This window comes from Ostrinia nubilalis, chromosome 3 (genome assembly GCF_963855985.1).
Source record: "Ostrinia nubilalis chromosome 3, ilOstNubi1.1, whole genome shotgun sequence".
NCBI lineage: Eukaryota > Metazoa > Arthropoda > Insecta > Lepidoptera > Crambidae > Ostrinia > Ostrinia nubilalis.
Genome location: NC_087090.1, coordinates 4,432,587 through 4,455,223, shown reverse-complemented (window position 1 = coordinate 4,455,223; position 22,637 = coordinate 4,432,587). Strand labels below are relative to the sequence as shown.

At 35.5% G+C, this 22,637-nt stretch overlaps 1 protein-coding gene across 1 annotated transcript in view; it reads left to right on the top strand.

Moving 5' to 3' along the window:
- Positions 1–22,637, top strand: part of LOC135088136 (uncharacterized) — a 31,946-nt gene that overhangs the window by 4,823 nt on the left and 4,486 nt on the right. The window contains exon 2 of the mRNA XM_063983018.1: positions 21,748–21,982. Coding sequence (XP_063839088.1) covers positions 21,748–21,982 — 235 coding nt within the window. The remainder of the gene's footprint in view (positions 1–21,747; positions 21,983–22,637) is intronic.

Sequence of the window (22,637 nt, the reverse complement as noted above, 5' to 3'; positions counted from 1 at the left end):
CACTGAGTGGTGTTGGCCTAACTTACTTGATTTTGTCGCTTTTGTAAAAACACAAAGAAATAAAATATGCCTAACACAAAATGAACCCTACAAAGTGTTCGCACCTCTAAATTGATTATCAAGAGGATTCATGGCGCGGCAGTATGTTCTCGTTAAGGCTTAACAGCGTGTTTACGGCGGCCGGACGCTGCACTTCCATTCCACACAACTTTTCTAATTCAGCACTACCTCTTTTACTGCTTTATTATGACTAAAGTTCTTAGAAGAGCTTCTAAGACAGCGGAAAAATAATTAGATTAGGAATCTAATGCGAGAGCTGCAGTGATCAAGTGCCTAACTTATTTGACAACTTTCTGATTTGCTTATATTTACTGATATATAGGTCTCTAAGCATCCGAGAAATCATCTTCAATTAAAAAGACTATGATCATAATTAATTAAAAAGTCAGTCTCTCTTTACCAATAAATCATGATAATTATTATCATAACTTTTAACATGATACTCGGGAGATCCCCATCTAATTAATTCTCGACACACATAGAAGCCCCATAAAGAAAACTCCTTGCATACACCGAAGATAAATAATGATGTAGTTAGCTTGCCCTTTGTTACAAAACTCGCCCGCCTCCGTCGGATGTATTCAGGTGGTTACATTGTTACAACTCGTAACGAGCAGCGTTGCGTTACACAATGTACACTTTATTAACTGTAACAAGCACAGTTTGTAGCTTGGTTTGGAATTATGTACTGTGCTCTCGCGGTGGAGGGGTTTTTATGAGTACATCGACTGTGTCGGCATGTGATCTAAATTCTAATGATATCTGAAAAACGGCTGTTAATCTGTAACTTTACTCCATAAAATTTCTAATTAATGTATAATTGAAGTGATAAGACGCCAGAGTATACAAGTAAGAGTCAGGTAAACATTTTAATAAATGAATTTTAAAAGAATCCGTAACAAATATAATAAAAGTATGAAAAGCAAGTCTTTTTCACGTTACATCATCAGTATGAGTATATTAAGAAAGTGCGTACCTATATCTTATCTCCTTTAAAAAAAATAAAGAAGAATCCTTGGTATATTGAAGTTTGTTCCATTTTGACTCGAGATCCGAAGAACGCGGGTTCGAATCCCACCGCCACTCGACTATTGTGGTGAGCCCACTCGTAACACAAGCTTATTTAGCTTAACACGAGGGGCTAATGGGACTATTAGTAATTTGTGCAATACAAATTGCTAATGAAATCTTTAAAAAAAAAGTCAGTACTATTAAAATACACGCATTTGAAGCTCGTCAAAGAACACGAGTGCAATTAAATTTCTTTCCGACTTCAACCAAGTCCAAGTTGAAATAAGTATGAAAACATAAAAGATCATTCGTCAAATATTATTTACACTTCCTGCGACTTGGTCTGCGAGGCTGAACTCTTACGAATGCAATCCAGTTCCACACAACTTTTTCCATTCCTAGCTAAAGTTTTATGATATACAGGGTGTCCCGTAATGTAACGTCAAGCCGGAACTGGGTGTTGAGGCAAGTTGTGCTGGTTATCAGAAAAATATAAAAAAAAATCTATGTGGCATATTTTAAAAATAATAGGCATTTAAAAAAAATCAAAAAATTCTACTCCATGTGACGGTCCTTTTACTCGTGTTGCCACAAATCTTCACTTTTTCCAAATTTTTTTTTTGTTATGTAACCCTGAATAATGCTTCTCTAAATTGTTATCAAAATTACAAAACCAGCTGCTCCAACTTGGATGAAAAAAATACATTATTCCCAAAAAAAAATATCAAAATAAAAATTTTGCCTAGTTTAAACTGACTGTACTGAAAAAAAATTGTACTAAGGCAAAATTTTAATTGTACTGAAAAAAAATGCCACATAGATTTTTTTTTATATTTTTCTGATAACCAGCACAACTTGCCTCAACACCCAGTTCCGGCTTGACGTTACATTACGGGACACCCTGTATATTGTTACTACTGAAGAAAAAGTTCTAAGAGTGATTACTTTGACTTTAAAGTAGCCTTCTTCATCCGAGAAAAACAATGAGAAAAGATGTGGACAATTTTGTCATTAAAATCACGTAAAAAAGGTTGTTGCAAGTTATTTAAACCCGAATATAAATTGCACAGGGGCACTTACTGCACACGGCAGTAGTAACGGCACACGAATATAATTAATTTTGATAGTCAGATTTTGGGACATCGTGAAAGATAAAAGCTTCAATTAAAATTCATACTATCATAATTAGATTATTGAACTGTTTTGTCGTAAATAATAGCTATTTTATTTAATAATTTATTGACACGTTTTCTTTGTTTTCAGGATTTGCTGGTCGACTTTCGTTACAGTTTTATGCAGTTTTGATTTTTAATGTCATAATTACATCTTACACTACACGACATTTTATAAGACACAGTTTTAAACTAAAACCTATTGTAGAGTTTTAATAATATAATTACGTTTTCATGAAAAAAGCACCTATCTGATTGATAATTTTGTTCAAGATCAATTTGCAAACTTCTTGAATACAATAATAGACTATTGTAGTCCCGCATGGCCCAAGATTCAATTGGCAGATGGCCATACTCTAGATTGATTGTATTAAAGCTTGCCGTTAAACGTTAACGCTCTAGAGACCTCGGCGTCTGAAGCGCTCGCGTAACTTGACTTGCTTCATTTTCAATTCAGATTTCTTCCCCGGCCAAATGTTGGCAACGCTGCCATTTTTATTGCGGTCGCGAAACAACAACGCAACTTCCAAAGTACAAACCTTTGTCGGGCTGAAAAAGTTGGTCGGAAAAGTACGTGTTTGAAATAATTAGGAACATTTTCAGAGCAACGTTAATACGACAGATGTTATTAGGTTTTTTCTTTGTGTAATTTACATGGTAAGTATGGTTTTAATGTTTAAATATCTAGGTTCCGTGCCAGCTGACAGCCCCAGGTAAGTCGATTTTGTTTTTGGTGTCTGAACGTCCCTAGGTTTGTATTTAAAAATACAACAACGGCATCATCATCACCAAAGCAGCAGTTAATGCTACTTACCACTACTACAAGTACTTACATAAAAATGTATAGTCTGATTTACTGTCGACTGTAATTCGTAAAGTATTTTTGTGCCTTTTCATATTAAAAAAAAACATTAATCTTGGGAGGGGTGACCAATTAAAACAAATTTTAATGAATTGGTCATATTTTTTACTTACCTAATCTCGTCATAATACCAAAAACATATTGCAAACAAAGAAAGCTCATGTAGGTACCTTTTCATATTTACTTTATTAAAAGGCGGAGACACACCTACTAATACCTTCGACCTTTAAGTAAAGACCTTTTTGATATGAAAGCTCATAATAATTCCTTTCATTCTTATGAATAGGCAATGATGCCCGTAACGATTGGAAACTTTAGCGAGAACAAAAGATGGGGTATAAAGTTCGTATCGGATCTACATACAACCGAGCAGCATCTACCCCGGCCAATAAACAAATACCTCCCCGGCGATATTGCGTGGAGCCGGTCAGAAAAATTCAAATTTAGTTTGCCGGTCGTAGCTCGGGGGTACTAATAAGAATGACGGGATCGGTGATGGAGAGGTCGTAATGAAGAGCTCTCAAAGGCCGGCCCGGGCGACGCCGCGGGGCGAGCTCGCATCGCCGATGCACCGGCCACCAGCAACCCTTAATTGAATAGCCCGGCCGGGGGCTAATCAGGGCTCAGCTGAGCGGTGCAGGCGGGGTGGGGTGGGGGTGGGGGTGCCGCCGGAGCCACGCGGGCTGGCCGCGCCCCCTGCGCGCGCCGCTCGGCCCGGGCAGCTCATTCAAGTAGCGAGCGCGCCCCGTGCCAGCCGACAGCCCCAGGTATGTCCATTTTGCTTTTGGTGTCTGAACGATCCGGCCGCGTCGCGAGTGTCAGTCGTGCTTGCGGTGTGTGGTCCGTGCCTGCCGGCCGCAGGTACGTACGCATGCATCGATGTTCCTTCGCGTGAGCGACTGGTTTATGTGCCCGCGCTTGCACCTGAATTTTCCGTGGTTCGAATTATAGTGAAAACCCGTGATTTATGAACTCGTAAAATTTCACGCGACATAATTTCAAGACTACGGGAGTGTTTAAAGTTTTAAAATTTCTAAAGTCGCTTTGAAGTAAGTTAAATTTTCTCATCCCGTTTTTATTAGTAACGTAGTTGATTTACATTTGATTTAATTTTCGCAAAGCTTTTGATTTTTCCTGTTTTTCTTGAACATTTAAAAATTCACTCAAGTTAATTTAAATAAAATTAACGGTCGTGTTTAGCCTGAAAATATTGAAAAAGTGTTAACTAAGCAATTTAAAATCAGTTTTATCGGGAATAACTTTTAAAATTTACATTTTGATAAATAAGTTAAAGTTAATTTTCTTACATACTTTTTTGCAAACGATGCGAAATTTTTTACCATTAAATTATCTGTGATCATTAGCACAAATCATTTTTTTTGTTCACCTTCATTCAAAACGCCGTAGTTTTCGAACGCGCAATAAATTATCATCTCGTTTAGTTTAGTCTCTAAATAAAGACAAACAGTTACTCAAAATTAAAGCTTAAAAAATTATCTTATACGTTTAAAAAAATGCACACGTTAAAATCGGCTTGCACGAATATGTGTCGTACGCACGAAGTAGTTAGTCGGCTCCGGCTCCGACGGGACGACGACGGGACGGCGACGAGACGCGTGAGGACTTTCGCTGACGCCGCCTGGCGCCGCGCCAGCGACCCTGAGCCTGGCGTTGCAGTAAGGGTTGTCAACTTTATTTTATTCTAATTTAATTCACTGCCGCAATTTATGTTCTCATTTTTAAAGTGAGATAATTTTAACAAAAGAGCAATAGAGATGCTAAAACAAGAAAGACTCTCTAAATGCAAAAAAAAGCAACAAATAACTGTTTTTTCATATTTTTTAATTGCTTCAAGATAGAAATCTAAATTTTCCGATGAAATATAAATAAATTAATAACTTTATAACGCCGCATTAACATGAAAAAAAAAAATGCAAATTGAATGTAACATAAAAGGATTCGATTCGACCATAGTTGACAACCCTTTTTTCCACCAACGCATTACATGTTCGCTTTATGTCGCTTGCTCGTGTTTTTGCTGCCAATTTATGATATTGAATCCGTAATAAAGACAATGTCGATTTTTCTTTATTCCCTTAAATGTACGTTAATTTTGTATTGTTAATGTCCTGTGTTTCACGGCGAAGTTTTTAATACTTCAATATTTACGGATACGGTCGAAATTAAAAATTCTTACGGCAAAGATGGTATTATTTTATACCATCTCAATATTATTCTCATCGCTGTCTTATTTTAGACAGTGTATGTAAAAAACCGTTACGAAAATAATTATTAAACAGCGCGTAGGTCGATATACAAATTATTATCGAGATACGAGTTATTCGTATTGACAAAAGCATTCTAATTGGTCAGCGATGTATACCGATACCGTTGTGTATCATTATCTAATCGGTTCATTCATTGGATGGGTATTAAACATTGATAACTAGCGCCCGTAGTCCGTAGACCGTAGTCGCGCCGTAGTGTCGTAGCACGTAGTAGCTACGAGGCGCGCCACGGAGGCGGCCGCCCGCCCACCGCTTGTCGCGACGCGTCTAGTCGGTCGGCACTAATGTACGATAAAATATTAAACATTCATTGATCGTCATCAATTTAAACTATAAATAATTTCGAATTCAATTTCTATTTAAAAACAATCGGGCGGAATATTTTAAAAAGGTTAAACTGTTAATGGTAATGCGCATCAAATTAAATTCAAACGAGATGTTAATCGAAACAAGTTTGAAATTGGTTCAAATAAAAATGGCATTTTACCTAAAATCAAAATTAAAATCAAAAATATTTATTCAGTTTAGACCACAAGTGGCACTTATGAACGTCAATAGAAAATAATAAAAAAAGAAAAGGTAGCCCTTATTGGGCACTTTACATGACGTCTCCTTATCTTTTGGGCCCTACCAGCGCTTCGAGATAAACATATGGCAAGTCAAGTAAGACAACTAATTGTCTATAATTGTTATGAGTTTTTATCCTTTATGATAAAGTCATGAAAATACATCTAGAAAAAAATATTTAATGAAACCAAACGTGTTGGTATACTTGCTGAGCAATTTGGAATAGAGTTTATAAAGTATAACATTTTTAAACGGTGGCGATTAACGTGCAAATAAATCAAATGAGTAAGTAAGAATGACTGAAAACCAAAACATCGCGCAAATCTATGAAATTATAAAAATCTTATCTAAAGTTGGAATAAAAGGAGAAAAAGAAAGTGTAAGTTGAATTTTCTTTCTAATTTATTTATTTTAATTATTCCTGATCAAAAAATACTTATTTTATTGACACAGAAGCTTAAACATAACAAAGAAATCTCTTTTAAAACTGTCGGTAACCGAGTGGTTTTGGTTATTTAAAGTAACAAAACTATTCTGAGTAAAAATGAGTGATAGGGAAATTTATTCCCTTTAATAAAATAAAAAGAAAATATGTCATTATAATATAATATTTCAACAAAAAAATAAAGAGATTCTAAATTATATGACAAAAAATAGCTTTTAAATTCATTCCATTTCATTTTGCTTACACACCTTACGCAAAAAAATACTGTTAAGTATAATTTAATAAATGTTAAGTATGATTCAGTTTTTTGTATTAAAAAAACATCAATTTATTTAATAACACGACTCTGTTTCCATTTTGCCATAAAACGCAAAACATCGTCATTTTAAACATTTGTTTACAAAGTTAATCGGGTGCCGTTATAAAGTACGTGCTTTACAGTCAATCCGATAACTCGATTATCGATCGACAGATAACGATGCGTAGGCGGCGAGTGGCGACGAGTCAACTCGATTGCACACAAGTGCGACTATCGAATAGTAACATATGAAATTAGATTATGATTCTAACGCGCATTAAGAAACGTAAATGATGACTTAGAATTCGAAACAGTAAAATTTTACTTAAGAAAACTATTTTTTGTGATGAGCTAACATATTATAACCAAAGTATTACTTCAAAATCTATCCCGTAAATAAATATTTATTGACGGCTTGATAAAAAATAGCCTCCGTCAATCACTCAGCCATTGGTCATTCTGATATTAATAATTAGTGTGTTCATTTTTATTTTATTGATCAAATTTCTCTTATGAAAACATCTTCATATTCACGTACCTTAATATCTAAAAAAAAGCTCTGATTATTTGATGACATTTTTAACTTATGAAAACAAAACTAGTTCGCTCATTAAACCTAAAGTATACAAAAAATAATTTCATGTAACAGAAACATAAATAAACTCTACCATTTTCCCAAAAATGATTTTCGAAGACAAGAGCTAAACCAAACAGATTTCTTTAGAATAAAAAAACTAACGATGTTTGATTTTATCAACAAGTCAAAATCAAATAATGTTTAATGTATTCGTTTGCGTCTCGGCCGGCTGCCCTTGCCATATTGCGAGCGCACGCGCATAGTCCTTGTAGGGTTGTCCATTATAGTTTTTTTTAAATTGAATAAAAACTTATCCGAATGAAGCACGTCTCAACATTTTAATGTTTTCAAATGACTATGTCTTTAAAATGACATGGATATCATTATACCACAATAACGTCATGTCAACTAAGGCACCGGTAGAGTCAAATTGCAAGCGCTGTCATAACCCTTTGACTTCTACAAATTAAAATATAATTTTCAATGAAAGAGTCAATTAATATTAGTTTTTACAAAAAGGTTTTTGCAAATAAAATTAAAGTAAAAATTATTTGACTGCGCGTAAGTTCAACCCTAACGCCGCGCCATGTGCGCCCGCGCACGCACGGGGTATCAATTTGATCCGCGCGCAGCTGCGAGCGTCGACCCCACGCCGCCCCGCCCCCCGCTCGACCACCACCCCATATTTTGCCCAATTTAATCCAACTAGCTTTGTCTAGCTCAGAATAAAAAATAATTGGTATTATTTGCACGCGCAACCTATCTGCATACTGCATATGCAAAGAGATGCATTAAAACGCATCTATTGTTAAGATTTAAGCCGCGATCCGTGTAATCTAACCGGTTTTGACGAGTAATTAATATAATACGATGGGTATTAAATCTACTCGTATTTCAAAAATTCCAAGTCCGCGAACTAGATGACCAGTATTGTTCGTATACGGATTGACCACTATGAACAGCTGCCGTAACTCGTTCGACTTCAATACATTGAATAAATTTCAACTGCCAGTCAGACCAAACCTTATCAATAATAATACGTCGACCATTTTATACTAATAGTAGTATTTTAACGTCCCACTCTAACAAACCGTTCATTGTTTACCTCTTTGCGAACCATTATTTCAGTTCGTAACTTAACTTCATTCACACTTTGGAAATGATTGACCCCATTACGTAATAATAATAGTAGGCACGGAACCATTCACATCGTCGACAAAAACTCGCGAACAATCGCATAGGAACAATGGCAGCGTCGCGGATCAAACGTAATCGAACAAGTATGCGTGGAGCGAGCGACAGCTGCGAGTGACAGGGTGCCATCTCCCACGGTTGGCTTTCTCCCCCAAACCTTTGTCAGAATAGTCCCATGAGCTGCCAATGAGCTAGATTCGGTGTAGAACGGAGAACGGAGACCGGATTAGCCAGTTTTGAATAATCGAAGTCGTATTATAGAATAACTTAGAAATAATATTTCAATGGCTTAAACAAGTTCCATATCACAAAACATACATTGTGACCAAATAAAAATTAAAAAATAATTCGATGAAAAAATTTTTGGCGACGAGAGAATTAAAAAAAAAGGAAATTTAAAACAATTTGAATTCGAAAATGAAGAAAAAAGAAAAATCGACATACATTTTGACAATGACGACCTCGTTTTTTGTGCGCCTTCTCTAAATATTTTACTTAAAATAAAGATGTACACTTCAAATTATTGCGAAAAAATAAAAAAATAATGTAGAGCTACTAATTTTAAAACGTTTCTCTAAATTAACATTAAAATGCTTGATAAATTATTAATTTGGCTGCACCCGGTTCAACGGCCGGTGGGGGCCACGCGGCCCTCTCTTTCCCACCTATTGTAGTAACACCCTCCGATCTCTGCTAATGTCGACTAGTACAATTTCAAGAGCTCCATTCAAACACATAAATTGCCACCATTATTAATCGGGTGCCAATCTGATATAGCACTTTTAAATTGCAAAAGAGAAAAAGTCGGTCAGTGGTTCTCAATTTTTTTAATTTAAACTTTTGTAAGTTCAATATTCTTTAAGGAGTCAAAGTATACAAAATTATAAGTGTCTGACCTCGAACTATAAGATCAAATATGAGTATTTTGAGCTAATCCTCCAAGAGTAATAGCACATTTACATGCCATAAAAATCTTGAGACGTTCCGACACGACAACTACTTACACTCCGCCCACTAGCGCCTCGAATAGTGGCTGCAATTACAGCTTAATGGTGAGGACAATGATCCTCGAGGGTTCGCGTGACGTCAGCGGAAGCGAAGGGCTTCCCTCTTCGCGCCCTCCGTACTTTGTTGACACCGCGGCGTCATAATACTTTCTCATAAACGTCGTTGTCACAGGCTTCTAGAGTTCCATACAGCTCCATATAGTATGTAGAGTTAGTACCATAACATTACATACATCAATGAATGAACCGGTGAAGATATATTCAATAACTAAGTAAATATAGCCAGAAAAAACCATTTATCTTAAAAGATATTAAATTCAACTTAACTCTTGATTCTGTTACCAACTCAAGATTTTATTGTTACGTTTTCAATGTATAACGCAACAGGCTAGTTAACTTAATTGTACTGGCTCGACCTACAACACGTGTCTATCATTCATTGGTTAAAATTGTGTTTGTTTACGGTAACGGCGTCAGAATCAATAACCAAATGTCACTTAGCTACTGTAGAAACACCACTAATCCAAGTTGTGTACTACAAATTCGTATGAAATCGAATATCTACAAATTTTAAAATGCCTTTAATTTTTTTGTGTAATTGCAATCGGTCCTATCCAATTGGTGCTATATTATGAGACCACCTGACTGTTTATATTTTGTTTTATGTCCGTAAGTGGTATAAATTAACCGCACAACCGTTGGGGCGGGAATTCCCGTGTATACACAATTCGTCGCCTAGGTGATAATGCACGAGCTACCGTACATTAACGAATATTACCTAAATTTTAAATTACCGACAAAATTTCGAGTATTAAGTCAGAGAATTTAACATAGCAATATGCGCGTACGCAATATCTGTATCTCAAATTCAAAGTTTGATTAATTACAAATAGATCACTCTTTAAAAATAAATTACAATACATTTCGTAAATAAAATGTATCCTTATACTAACTGTAAATCCGTCTAATTGATTGTTACCTACTAAGCTATTTGACCGGTCAAAGCGAGTTTACCTTGGCAGCTGTTTACCGACGATCGGTTTATTGGTTCGGCTGTCCGCTCCTAAACCGTCAACAAATCGGTCCCGCAGGTGAGGTAGGGCTGACAACCCAAAATAACTTGACCCGGCTATTTCGGCACGTGTTTTACTTAAAATTAGCACAAAATATAGACGAGCTAATAATTATACAAAATAAAGTTGATTAATATAAATCATGTTTCGAATATGATGTCTAATTCAAGACCTTGAGAAAACTTTTTCTCATCATGACGATTCAGTTTTCATGCAGCTACATCATTAAAACATAGATTTAAGCAATTCAGTAACTTTTCATGACCAAAAAAATATGGTGCCATGAACTTAACAAAATATAATCCATCCAGTCCATAAAATATACATTTATTGGTGAAGAATTTGAGAAGTGTTTAAAGAAGTAATTGGTTTAGCTATTTTTATTTAGAAGTGCATAAAATGGTTTTAGTGAAACAAAAAAAACAATAACTGTGATTGTCAGCCCTACAGAGCCAGGTTAATTGGGCTGGGGTGTTGTGTTTACATGCCTTCACCATGGAGAGTGCAGCGCGTGCCACCGCCGCAATCAATCACCTACCGTCTCTGACGTTTCTTTGATTTCTACAAACAACCGATTTGTGTAAACAAATGTAAAAATTCGTGTAATTTTAATGTACACTTGGACGTATCCGGATCGTACCTAATAAAATTTAAATAACTCTATACAATAAAGCATTTGACACTTTTTATGAGTTGACAAAACTCCATTCTCGCATAGCTTTTTTAAGACATCATTATTTTTCCTTCTATGTATATTGACTAACTTTTTATCAGATTAAAAGCAAAATCTAACAGTTAATTGAAATCTAATTGATTTTGAAGACCAGAATGTGCTGTAGAATTATTATTATGGGTGAAATGTGTCAAATACCCAATTAGAAAATCTAATTTTGACCTAAGGTCACATGAGTAAAGAAAGCTAAGGGTTACCTGTGAAAGGTGTGTCATATTTTCGCGTGTTGTCTCTAAACAGCTGATCGCGATCGATGGCCGTGCCGGTCGGGCTCCAGCCGCCGTATTTATAGACCACGCTGGCACGCGAGCAATCAGCCAACCTGATAATAACAAGCTGAAATACACATTCGGACAATGACTTGCGGAGTCTGAGTCTGAGCGATTAAAAAAAAAACTTTAAATAATAAACAATAAAAGCCCCTAAGCTCCTGAAATACACGTCACATACGCATTGATCGGACTATGACTTGCGGTGTCTGAGTTTGAGTGATTTAAATTAAGAAACTAAAAACTTAAAAAATACATGGCAAAGATTTGCATTGACCGGAGAGTGACTTACGGAGTTCAACTAATTACTTAACTAAATTAAATTTAACGAAAAAAATATCTGGATCTCATTCAAAACAAATATGAATGAACACAGTGTGTTCATGAATTATTCAAAACACGTAAAGCTTTCGTAGCAACAACAAAGCTTTGGACACGGATAACGAAAAGTCACTAATCAATCACCAAATATTTCATATTTATAAGCAATAAAACTAAAGTGTTGTTCAATAATTTAAGTATACATAACCGGGTTTCATTTTACTTAATGTAACAATTGTCATGTATTACGACTAGTGGCAATTTAGAAAAGTGATGCGTGTTTTTCATTGTGTAGCACAATTTGATACAAACATCGTGTGCATTCGTTATCGCGATCTAGTCGTGAATCGAATATCGATCGTTGCGATAACATCAGTCGGCCATTCACATTAGCGTCATTTATAACGAATTATGGTTGTTCCATCAAATGCTGTTAACTCTATTTCACGGGTATTTTAAAATTCCAATTCGAATTTATCGGTTGTTGTAATTTAAAAATCCAAAATGAATCGAAATGTGCCAGGCCTTACACTTCTGTATAAGAAATGCACCAATGTATTAGTATCACTATCATAGTTAAACAATTTCCATTTTCTCAAAATTATACCTAAAAGATTTAAAATATTAACTTACACTTACGTCAAACTAGTTCAATCAACTTTATCGACCCAAAACGAGTGTGATCGTTACCGAAATCGTGCGCGGGTCTATTTTCTAGCGACCCCTGCCAGCAGCTGCCCCATTGTGCGCGGACAATGCGCCCGACCTATGACACACGCATCCCTCGTCATTTTGCCCCGCGCTCGTACAAAGTTTGGTCGAAAGTTTAGCTGCAGTTTTGTGATTAGCCAAAAATTTTGGTTTTAGTAGAGCTATAAATTGAAAAGTTTGAGTGATTTGACAAAAAACGTAAAAAAATAATTTGTGATTTTTTTGTTAGTTTGTGATGTGTGATTAGACTTAGCTTTGATTTTCATTGATTTCATGGTTATTTACGCACGTGAAATACCAGGCTCAAAATTATACAATTTCTATCTTAAGCTTCCAGTGTATCAAAGAATTTAATAAAAATTTGACCAAAAAAAAGTATAATATCGTGATAGAGTGACAGTAAAAAAGACATAAACGAGCTTAATTTTATGAAAAAGTTTTAATTTCTTATAAAAAAAAACTGAAACTATGTGCAAAGAAGACCAACACGCGAATAATGTCTCTGAACATTCCGCAAAGGGACATTTTCGACATAGTGTGCGGTAGACATTGTAATTTACGGGCCAGGTATTCGAAACACGCCGGCATCACCCTCCTACATTACAGGTAAGTGAGCTAGCACGACTAAGTATTCCTTTATAGTAGCAGGGTACGTCACCCCTTTGAAATAATTAATATCTGTCAAACCCCTAGTAACATTGTAGAGCAATGCATATATTACCATATCAGTCGTTATTAAATTTTAATACGTATTGTTTTTTTTGGAATCGCTGCCAATTCCACATCATTTTTAAATGAGATTTCTATATTGATCGCATAGTTATATCACAAGATTATCCAGTAAGAAATGTGTGTGAGCGCGTGCGCATAGCAAGCTGTTCATCTAAATATGACATATAAACGAAAACGTAATGTATATTATACCTCGCAAAATAATCTGTCGTTTCCTGAAATATTCTCCATAACTCACAGCTACTCATTCAATTGCAGACCCCACAGATTCACAATTCACGAAGGGCAAAAAGATATGAAGGGACCCCTCATCTCTCTCCCCAGCAGAGTAAATATTGCTCAGTGCATATTAATTTGGAAATTATTCAACCGCCGGGAAACCTTTTACGAGCCCTTGAATGGGGCAATAATTTTTATGGCCCCAGTCTGCGTGGGTCAAGGGCAAATTTTCCGTGAAAATTAGATCGTAAAATTATAGAAGGAATTACACATCTAGAGACTTCATTCATTGTGACACATTATCTACTCATAGGTTAGTACTTTTAATCATTTTCAGACTATTGTCTACTTTCTTGTAGACAATAGTCTGAAAATGATTTACACTTATTGCGTACCTATGCGTACTGTAGAGGCGAAGTGTGATTTGATGGTAGAGACTTAAACTTGTTTGATAGCTAGATATTTTAACTAATTTTTTCTCATTTATTTTCTCTAATATTTCGATGTTTGCAATTCTAATCAATAAAATTATAAAAGGGACATTAATGTAATAAGAAAATATTGCACTAAGGTAAACGGCTACTAGTTCGTGATAGTACGTAAGTTCGTAAGTTTTTTTTCTAGCTCAAATAATAAGCAAATGGAATATTATTTATAAAAATTCTTTATTACTATAAAAACTCTATTATTTAAGCTATCTAAAAAACCAAGTACCAACATTGTGGCGCCAAAAATGAGAGCAATACGAAGCTTCAAACTCTCAGAGAGCCAAAAACAGCCGTGCGGCGTGAAAATGTTGCTCTCACTGTAAGGTTAGCGCTCCAACTTCTTAAGCTTATAAAAAGGCGAAGAAACGTCCATTTGCATAAAACTTGTAATAGTGGTTTCATGTGTTCCTTGACAATTGATTTGGCTTAGAAAAAAGTTATATGAAAACGTAGTATTACTTTAAAATTGCGATTAATTGACTCACGAAATAGCGTACATATTATTTTTCGGGTGTCCCCTGTTTCGTGATACTACCGAATCAAGGATATTATGGATAATATTTTGATGCTTGGTTTTTAAATAATTATTTATGATAATTGAAATGTAAGTTATGAAATAAATAATACATTTATTTAAGTTTCTCATGATCTAAATTCGGTATATGTTTCGTTCACTAGAATTTATATGACACGAGTTTGAAGTTCACATAAATGACCAATTTTAAGATAAATTAGCATAAGTACTACCAGCGTAATTTTGGTTTTAATTCGATTCGTTTTATTTATCTTGGTTTATTTGTATTTTATATGGGATAGATAATAGTTAATTGACACAATTTGACAATAATCCATGAATTTTACTTGGGGAATTTGGAATAATCAGTATCACGAAACAAGGTACCGTAATTATTGTTACTTTTTCCCAAGTTCGTGATATATAAATGTATAGTGTTAGGTACTTGTATGACACAAATAACATCAAAGAAATCGACATATTTTTTAGTTTTTAATACTTACCTACCTAAGTAATAAATTAATTAATTTTTATTATGAGCCATTGGCGTATATGGGGTTATTTTCAGGGGGGGGGACTACCCTCACTTGAAGCAGCTCCAGAGGTGGGGGGTTAGACCCCCCCCCCCACATTTTTTAAATTTAGACTTGTATGAATATTTTCACATATCGTTAGAAATAAAATATCTAAATTTTATGGGTACGAAGGGGAGGGGGGGGGGTATGGCCCCCCTACATTTCTGATGGTTATATAAATATTTTCACATATTGTTAGAATAATAAATCAAAACTTTATACGAAGGTACGTACCTACCTAGCTAGACAGACTCACATTATTTCTCATGAATATTTCAGGTAAGTAATATCGTCAATTTCACAGAATTCTTTTATTCTAAATTTATACTATCGTTTTTAAATTTATTAAATACTTAATCATTATTAAAATATCCTAACTCGATGCGTAAAACTTTATCCCGAAATAGGGGACATGAGTTCACGAACTTAGAAACAGAGCAAAATTTTATCACGAAACAGGATCCAAACAAGAGGTCCGCAGAAAAATTAATATTAAAAAAAGTTTAAACAATATAACTATAATTTATGTATTAAGTTACTGTCAAAAGACCAAACTTTAGCATACAAAAGCTTTCATACTGAAATCATCCTTGGTTATTTTTAAATAAATTGTTAAAGTCGTAAGAGCCTTAATATACCGAAGTAGGGGGCACTTACCTTATGTACTTACTGTGTGTTTTCGTGGCTGCTTTAACGTAGCTAAGTAACAGGTTGCCGATTTGATCTTAAAGGCGTTTTATAAAGTCCTTCATTAGAAAAATTATAATTATACGCTTAAAGCAGGTAGGAAAAATTGTATTACTTGATGCGTTGAAGAAAGAAAACTATGAAAAAAGAAGAGAAAAGAAGAAACCGAAGTCATCAGAAGGCAAAAGAAGAACGCAGTCCTACTCCTTGCGTTCACTGCCGGCGCCTTTATGTAGTTCTAAGTATCATAAGGCACGCGGTGAATGCCAAGAGCGGACTCATGCTACGGTCTAAAAGATAAAAGAAGATTGCAGAAGATTATGAAGATCAAGATTGAAGACGAAGAAGATTATTGAAGACGAAAACTTTTTAGTTAGTAGGTACTCGATAAATATAGGTAGCATCATAGCAATGTCACACATACGTCTCTACAGTTAAAGTAGGAATTTTTCTGTAGGATGAGTAAGCAGATAAATTATGAATTTGAACAAGTTTCTGATTGTATTCATTTCATATTAAGTTCTTGTGTAATATTGTCTTCCTAACTGCATTTTTCTTTTCAATTTGTTCTTACACAAATTTTTCATTGCTTACAATATCCATACACCTTTTTTTTACGATTCACAACGAAAATATGCTAAATACTAACACATTTACTTTCATAAGCTTATAATAAAATACTTAGCTATACAAATATTTATGTTAGGGTGGTCCCCTTAGGATGGATTAGCAGACGCCAGCTTGGGAAATACAAAATATTTAAATCATTCAGGATCGTGACCCTGCATATTGAGTAGATCCACTGAATGAAATATTTTGCTGGCTCCTGTAAATTCGTATTAAATTGACTTTACCCATAACGTAGGTACGAGTAGCTCACGACCGTCTAGCTTAGAGGAATTGTATTTATTTATTTTTAAAATATTAGATAATAGTACCTATCTTAAAGTTAGGTTTTCCGAGACACCTTTTTATCCTATAAATAAAAATAATCAAAATTCACTTAGCCGCTGCGCTATCGAGTCAATAAAATTAAAATTCATAAAATTCATTTATTTTTGCAAATAGGCTTTAAAAAAGCGCTTTTACACGTCCCAATATTAACCCTACCACTGCTTCGGGACAATAAATGGGCCAGTGCTGAGAAGAAGCAGCGCAAGAAACTCAGTCACTATTAAAATATCCTAACTGAAATAGATTATGGACTTGCATTATTTGATATTATTCTTGGATAAAAGTATACAGTAGGCAGAAGATTGTAACAGTTGGCCCCTACAAAGGGAGAGATTAGGAAGCAGCGATTGTAACTGCTATCACTACACCGCTGATAAGAAGCGCTCGACGATAACGGCGTACAGTGCGAAATCTAATAATGATGAGCAAGTTACATGAGTAATTGAGTAGTTTTCATTTAATGTTTGCAACCACAAATTGAATTGAAGAAAGAAGTGAAATAAAAAAATACAATATTGTGAAAATTCAGTAGTAATGTAATAATTAAATTATTGAGTCGTTATAAATTGTTTTAAACTTTTCAGTCCATTCGTCATGAAATGAAAATTAAGACTTCCAAATAATACTCGTACGCTCCGGTACCTATAATTAATTATGTCACTAAAAGCCACAATAAAGACCATTAAAGTGATTCTATACATATATTATTATCAAAACAATGAAGATACGAACAAAGAAACCCGTTGCACAATGAACGAGTACACTTATCATAATTTGAAAAAGAAAATCGGCCAAGTTTAACGAGTGAAAATGAATTTTCAGCACTACCTTTTCGTTAAAATCTTATTATATCTTTACCATCAATAAAACTGAGAAATGAGACTTTCTCAAGTGAAAATTAAGCTCGCATGAATTCAGGCGATGAAAATCTTCAACTTTTTATATATCTTTTTTAACAGTCGAGATTTTGATAGATATTGGGTGATGTTGTAATTTAGATTTATCTTTGAGTGTCGCAAGAAGTGCTTTTTTGGTTACCAAATCCATTTGACATTCATTGAGACACACCTTTTGCGGAATAAGTCCTAGTTTAAAAATATTTCTGAATAATTATGCATACCTACCTACATTCCTTGATGAAACAAATGATTAAAGTTGCCCCAATGCCCCAATATACCTATTGGGATGATCACTCGATTTTGTAGAGTAAGGGAATTCTGAAAATAAATTCATGAAAATATAATATAATTAAATATCAAGTAAGTACGAATAAAGAAATACACAAGGTGTAACTGAAATAGTTTTAGTCTTCTGTACATTATAAGCTCTTAAAGTACTTACTGCAATCTTAGAAGCATAAGTAAATAAAAGATTTTATTCATCTAAGATTTATCATTTATTTATGACCTAATTCATTTCAACGTGCGGAACTGCGGACTGCCTGTCAATGCCATTGCATTACTTATTGCATAACTTTTAAAATCATGTTTTGCTGACCATTTATAAACCTGATAGCTGCTAACGAGCAATTTGTTTATTGACTCATCATAACTCGGTTGCTCGTTTTAGGACGCTTGTGCATTAAATTGTCGCGGTGTCAAATATTTTTTGAGGTCGCAATTTAATTTGGAACTTGCCTTTTTTCATGGGTCTACACATGTAGAATTTGGTTCATGTATCTCTAGAAAATCGTACCTATACCTATCAATTTTTTTACACTCTTCCCGCAAGCTTCATTCGCATCATAAAACGTGAATTACTTACATGTTCTGTTCATTGAAGTTGGTCGACAACCATTTACCCAATACCAATACTTCAGTAATCATCACTGTAACCTGACTTACTTGACTTATGGTCCTATGTCCCCTAGATGGGGCAGAGGGCGTCCACAACAGTCCTCCATCTCGTTCGGTCTTGAGCTTCTCGCTTGATCTCGCTCCAGGTCACTGTAACCTAATATTATGTTTATCTCCACAGATGGCAACATCATACATTAATTTTATTAGGTTTTTTTGTCCAGCTAGCAGGTACAGGTTCACCTTTCTGAAAACCTGCGAAAGTCTACGTTTCGTGAGTAGTGTTCTAAGTTTCTTAATAAGTAAAAATAGGTTGACCGTGACTTCACCGGTTCTCCGCTTAACCTGTGAGATCAGACAATGTTATTTTAGCGTTTTGTGTACATATTTTTATATTAATAAAAAATAAAATGTCTTTTATTACCCCCTTTCCTTGTCAGTGTATCAAAGAAATCAATTATTTCCAACCATCAGAAATTATTGAGATATTATTGGGCTAAAAATTAAGGCTGGTGCGCCTGCGCATGAGTCATAGAACAACGCAGTTTCCTCTTTTGGAATCTTTAAATAACATAGAGATGGAAACTTGTTTTTTTGCTAATTCAAAAATAATTCAACCTTGACTGATTGATATTTTTCCGTTATTCTAAGAATGGATAAACATAAGTACACACACGTACGAGTATACTATGTACACGTGTACTTTGTGCGTAACTTTTATACGTAAGCAGATTTATTGCATTTGCAGGTTATTCTTAATAAGACTGACTAGAATCACTCCTCGATAACAATTACTAAATTGAGATTTTATAAGAAGTATTTTTATATGGATGCCACAGGGTTTATTATACCCTGATGGAGTGACAGAAACGTACCTTTAGATTGATATACCTAAAAGTACCTACACTGAAATCTCCTGAAAGTATTGAATGGCAATAAATATATTTCAACAGTGTTTTCGGGCGACACATTATCAGCTGTCTAGCGAAGGGTACATTACTATCTATTCGCCGTGCCCGGTCACCTCTGCCAATAGATACGTTGCACCTTGCCATTCGAATGTGACCTTTATGTCTAGTACGATAAGATTACAAAGGGCTATAACCTAGCCGCTTCGTGGGTGTGTGATTTTATTGTGATACCAGATAGTCACTTATTCTAAAGACATTGATATATACAGAGATTTTCACTTATGAAACTGAAGAAAATTGAACTTTGTCTCCTTGATGTTACAGTAACTTTTCATCTTACAGTTTTATTGTAAAATGAAAAGGTTCTAATTAAGTTTTCTGAGCTATCAAAATCCTAACATAACTTTTGGATGACTTATCGTTAGAATAATGTACACGCATTTAATACGAGGAAGAAAATAAGGATATGGATAGGGAAAACAGACGTTGTGGCTTTCCTATTACTGACGTATTTAATTCGAATTGTGACAACTGTTATCACTACTCGCTGATTGTGCCTACCTTTTGTATTTAGTGTGAGTTAATGACTGTTCTTTATTGGTTCTTGAAATGCTTAATGTAACACAAAATACGACATTCAATTGTTTTATTTATGAAGCCTGCGTGAAGACAGTAGGTATGTATAAAATAAAAAGTTGGCTGCTATGTTACCTAAAATGGATTTAACAACTATTGTGATTAAAAACAAAATGGGGGGTTGCAATGTAACTCTCTAATACTACTTATTGTTCCTAATAAAACTTAATTTAACAACCGCTTAATTCCTTTAATGCCACATGAGTTATCGTTAACAAGCATCGTCATTAACAATGCCACTCGGCAATTAACGCGTTAAATCGCTTTGAAAGGTGCTGACAGCTTAAAAGATTTTCTCGGCTGTAATGATGAATTAAAATAATAATCATTTAATGAAATATGCTTTAATGAATAACCATTCATTATAGTATAGGTCTACTATGTACATTAATTAACCGTAAGTCAATGTAGAGAATTCATATTTGACCCCATTGGGAATCGAAATGGAACCCATTGCGATCAGAAAAGTTCTGTGGACATTAAGACTTTTGACCTTTAATTTTTTATATTGTGATTGTAATATAACCATTGATGTCTTATCTTGTCATCGCTCTGCTAAAGATTGACAAATTGTGTCGATAACGTATCAGTACGATTTAACAACAAAGGAATACAAATAAATGCGCATCGTATTTGAAGAATCATTTACTTATTCCCATTGCCTTGGGTAGGATAAATTTAAAATTACTCACACTAAAATACCACAAGATAAGCATGCTCTGAATATAGGTACTTATTATTATCATAACTATTCTGACCACAATTTATTCATGATCAATAATCATATTTAATTTTGTCTCATTCATATCAAATCAGGTTGATTAAAAAACCGATCATGACTAATGGTGACTAACCCCCAAACATTATTGTTACCATGAGGGGAATCTCAGCCAGAGTAGGTACTATGGTTATGATATAAAGTAGGTACATTACATATGCTATTACCTAATGAATGTGTCGTTAGATCAAAACAATATGATAGAGTATACCTTTGTGTGCATTGAATGAGTCATTCCAATTTTATTGTTGACTCAATATTTTAATTTGCGAAATCTTGGAATATATTTTAATGTGCCCAGGGACTAACTGCTTTGACGAAGGATGCTGACATAAACAATAATAACTATAACAGTTTAGAGTAACAAGTGAGCATTACTCGCTTGTTAATTAAGAATATTAGCAATGTCAATAACAAACTACCTAGGTATTAGAAGCGAATGAATGCAACAAAGACAATGCACTCGCTGAACGTAAGCTGCTCTAAATACTGACTGACATAATTATAAATATTACAACGCGTTGTAATCACACAATATGCCGTGAGTGCTGGTGAATTAAATGATTCATTTAAGATTCTAATTGATGTTTTCAGAGGGTAGAGATCCCGATGCAAAGAGCCTGTTCAATTTGTTTCTAATAAAGAAAGCCCAACTGGGACCGATTATCACATTATTTAATTAATTTAAACAAACAATGACTCACGTCCACCTTCGGGCGTTGGTAAAACATATATCTCAGCAGCTACAAGGGTGACGTAAACAGCATTGGCGACTCTATATACGGCTCAGTTATCCAGATTGCCTTTTCGGTCTCAGCAGTCGAGCTGACAAAGGAAGGATCTAGATAATTAGCCGGTGACAAGAATAGACGTCGCGGCCGGGCCCTGGGCCAGCTGACGTCAGCGCGCCAGGGCCGGCGGCGGGGCAAGACGGGCCCCGCGGCAGTGCCGCGCGCGCCGTCCGCCCGGCCGCACGCTGCCCGCTCCGCCGCACCCGCCGCCACCAGCCCGCCACTCCGGCCCCGAGGCTCCGCAGTCCGCACCCGGCCACCGCCGCCCACTCGCCTGACCTCACCAGCCACCGCCAGACTCCAGCCGCGACACGTAAGTACACCCCATCTATCCCACGCATCGCAGACGCACGTCATCTATTGTCTAACTGCAGCGCGCATGCACCGCGGGAACGATGCAGATTTCACTTCGCGCACCGGGGGATTCCCGATTGCGGACGTCATTGCTGTTTTCTAGCGCAAGCAGTTTTCTAATTTTAGACCGATCTCTCCCTAGGCCCTACGTTTCTTGTTCCGAGGCAACCTTGGCGCATCGTGCAATGCAGCGGGACCTTGCAAGTCACGCGTCAGAGTAACCTCGACTCACGCCGTACTCGCGCTCGCACCACGATATCTCGGTCGCGGCGCTGTTGCGACACGAATGTCATGATCGAGTTCCATTGCTTCTCCGTATTTAGCTGCCCACTTGCTCGGGTTAACTAGGGCCGACATGTATACCGCTGAGAATAAAATTAACAAATATACATCGTATCTTAGTATGAAGACTTGTTGATAGACACTCTTTAGAACGAACATAAACAGCTGACCGCTGACGACATTAATTCTTTTTTGACTGATAAAAAATGTGACGCGGTCACTCAAGGACGGGTGATCATTTAATTTTAATATACGCAATAAATTATTAACTTGTTATTGTTAAAATTTTATGACGTATTAAAACAATTAACGCTCTAAGAGTAATTAACATA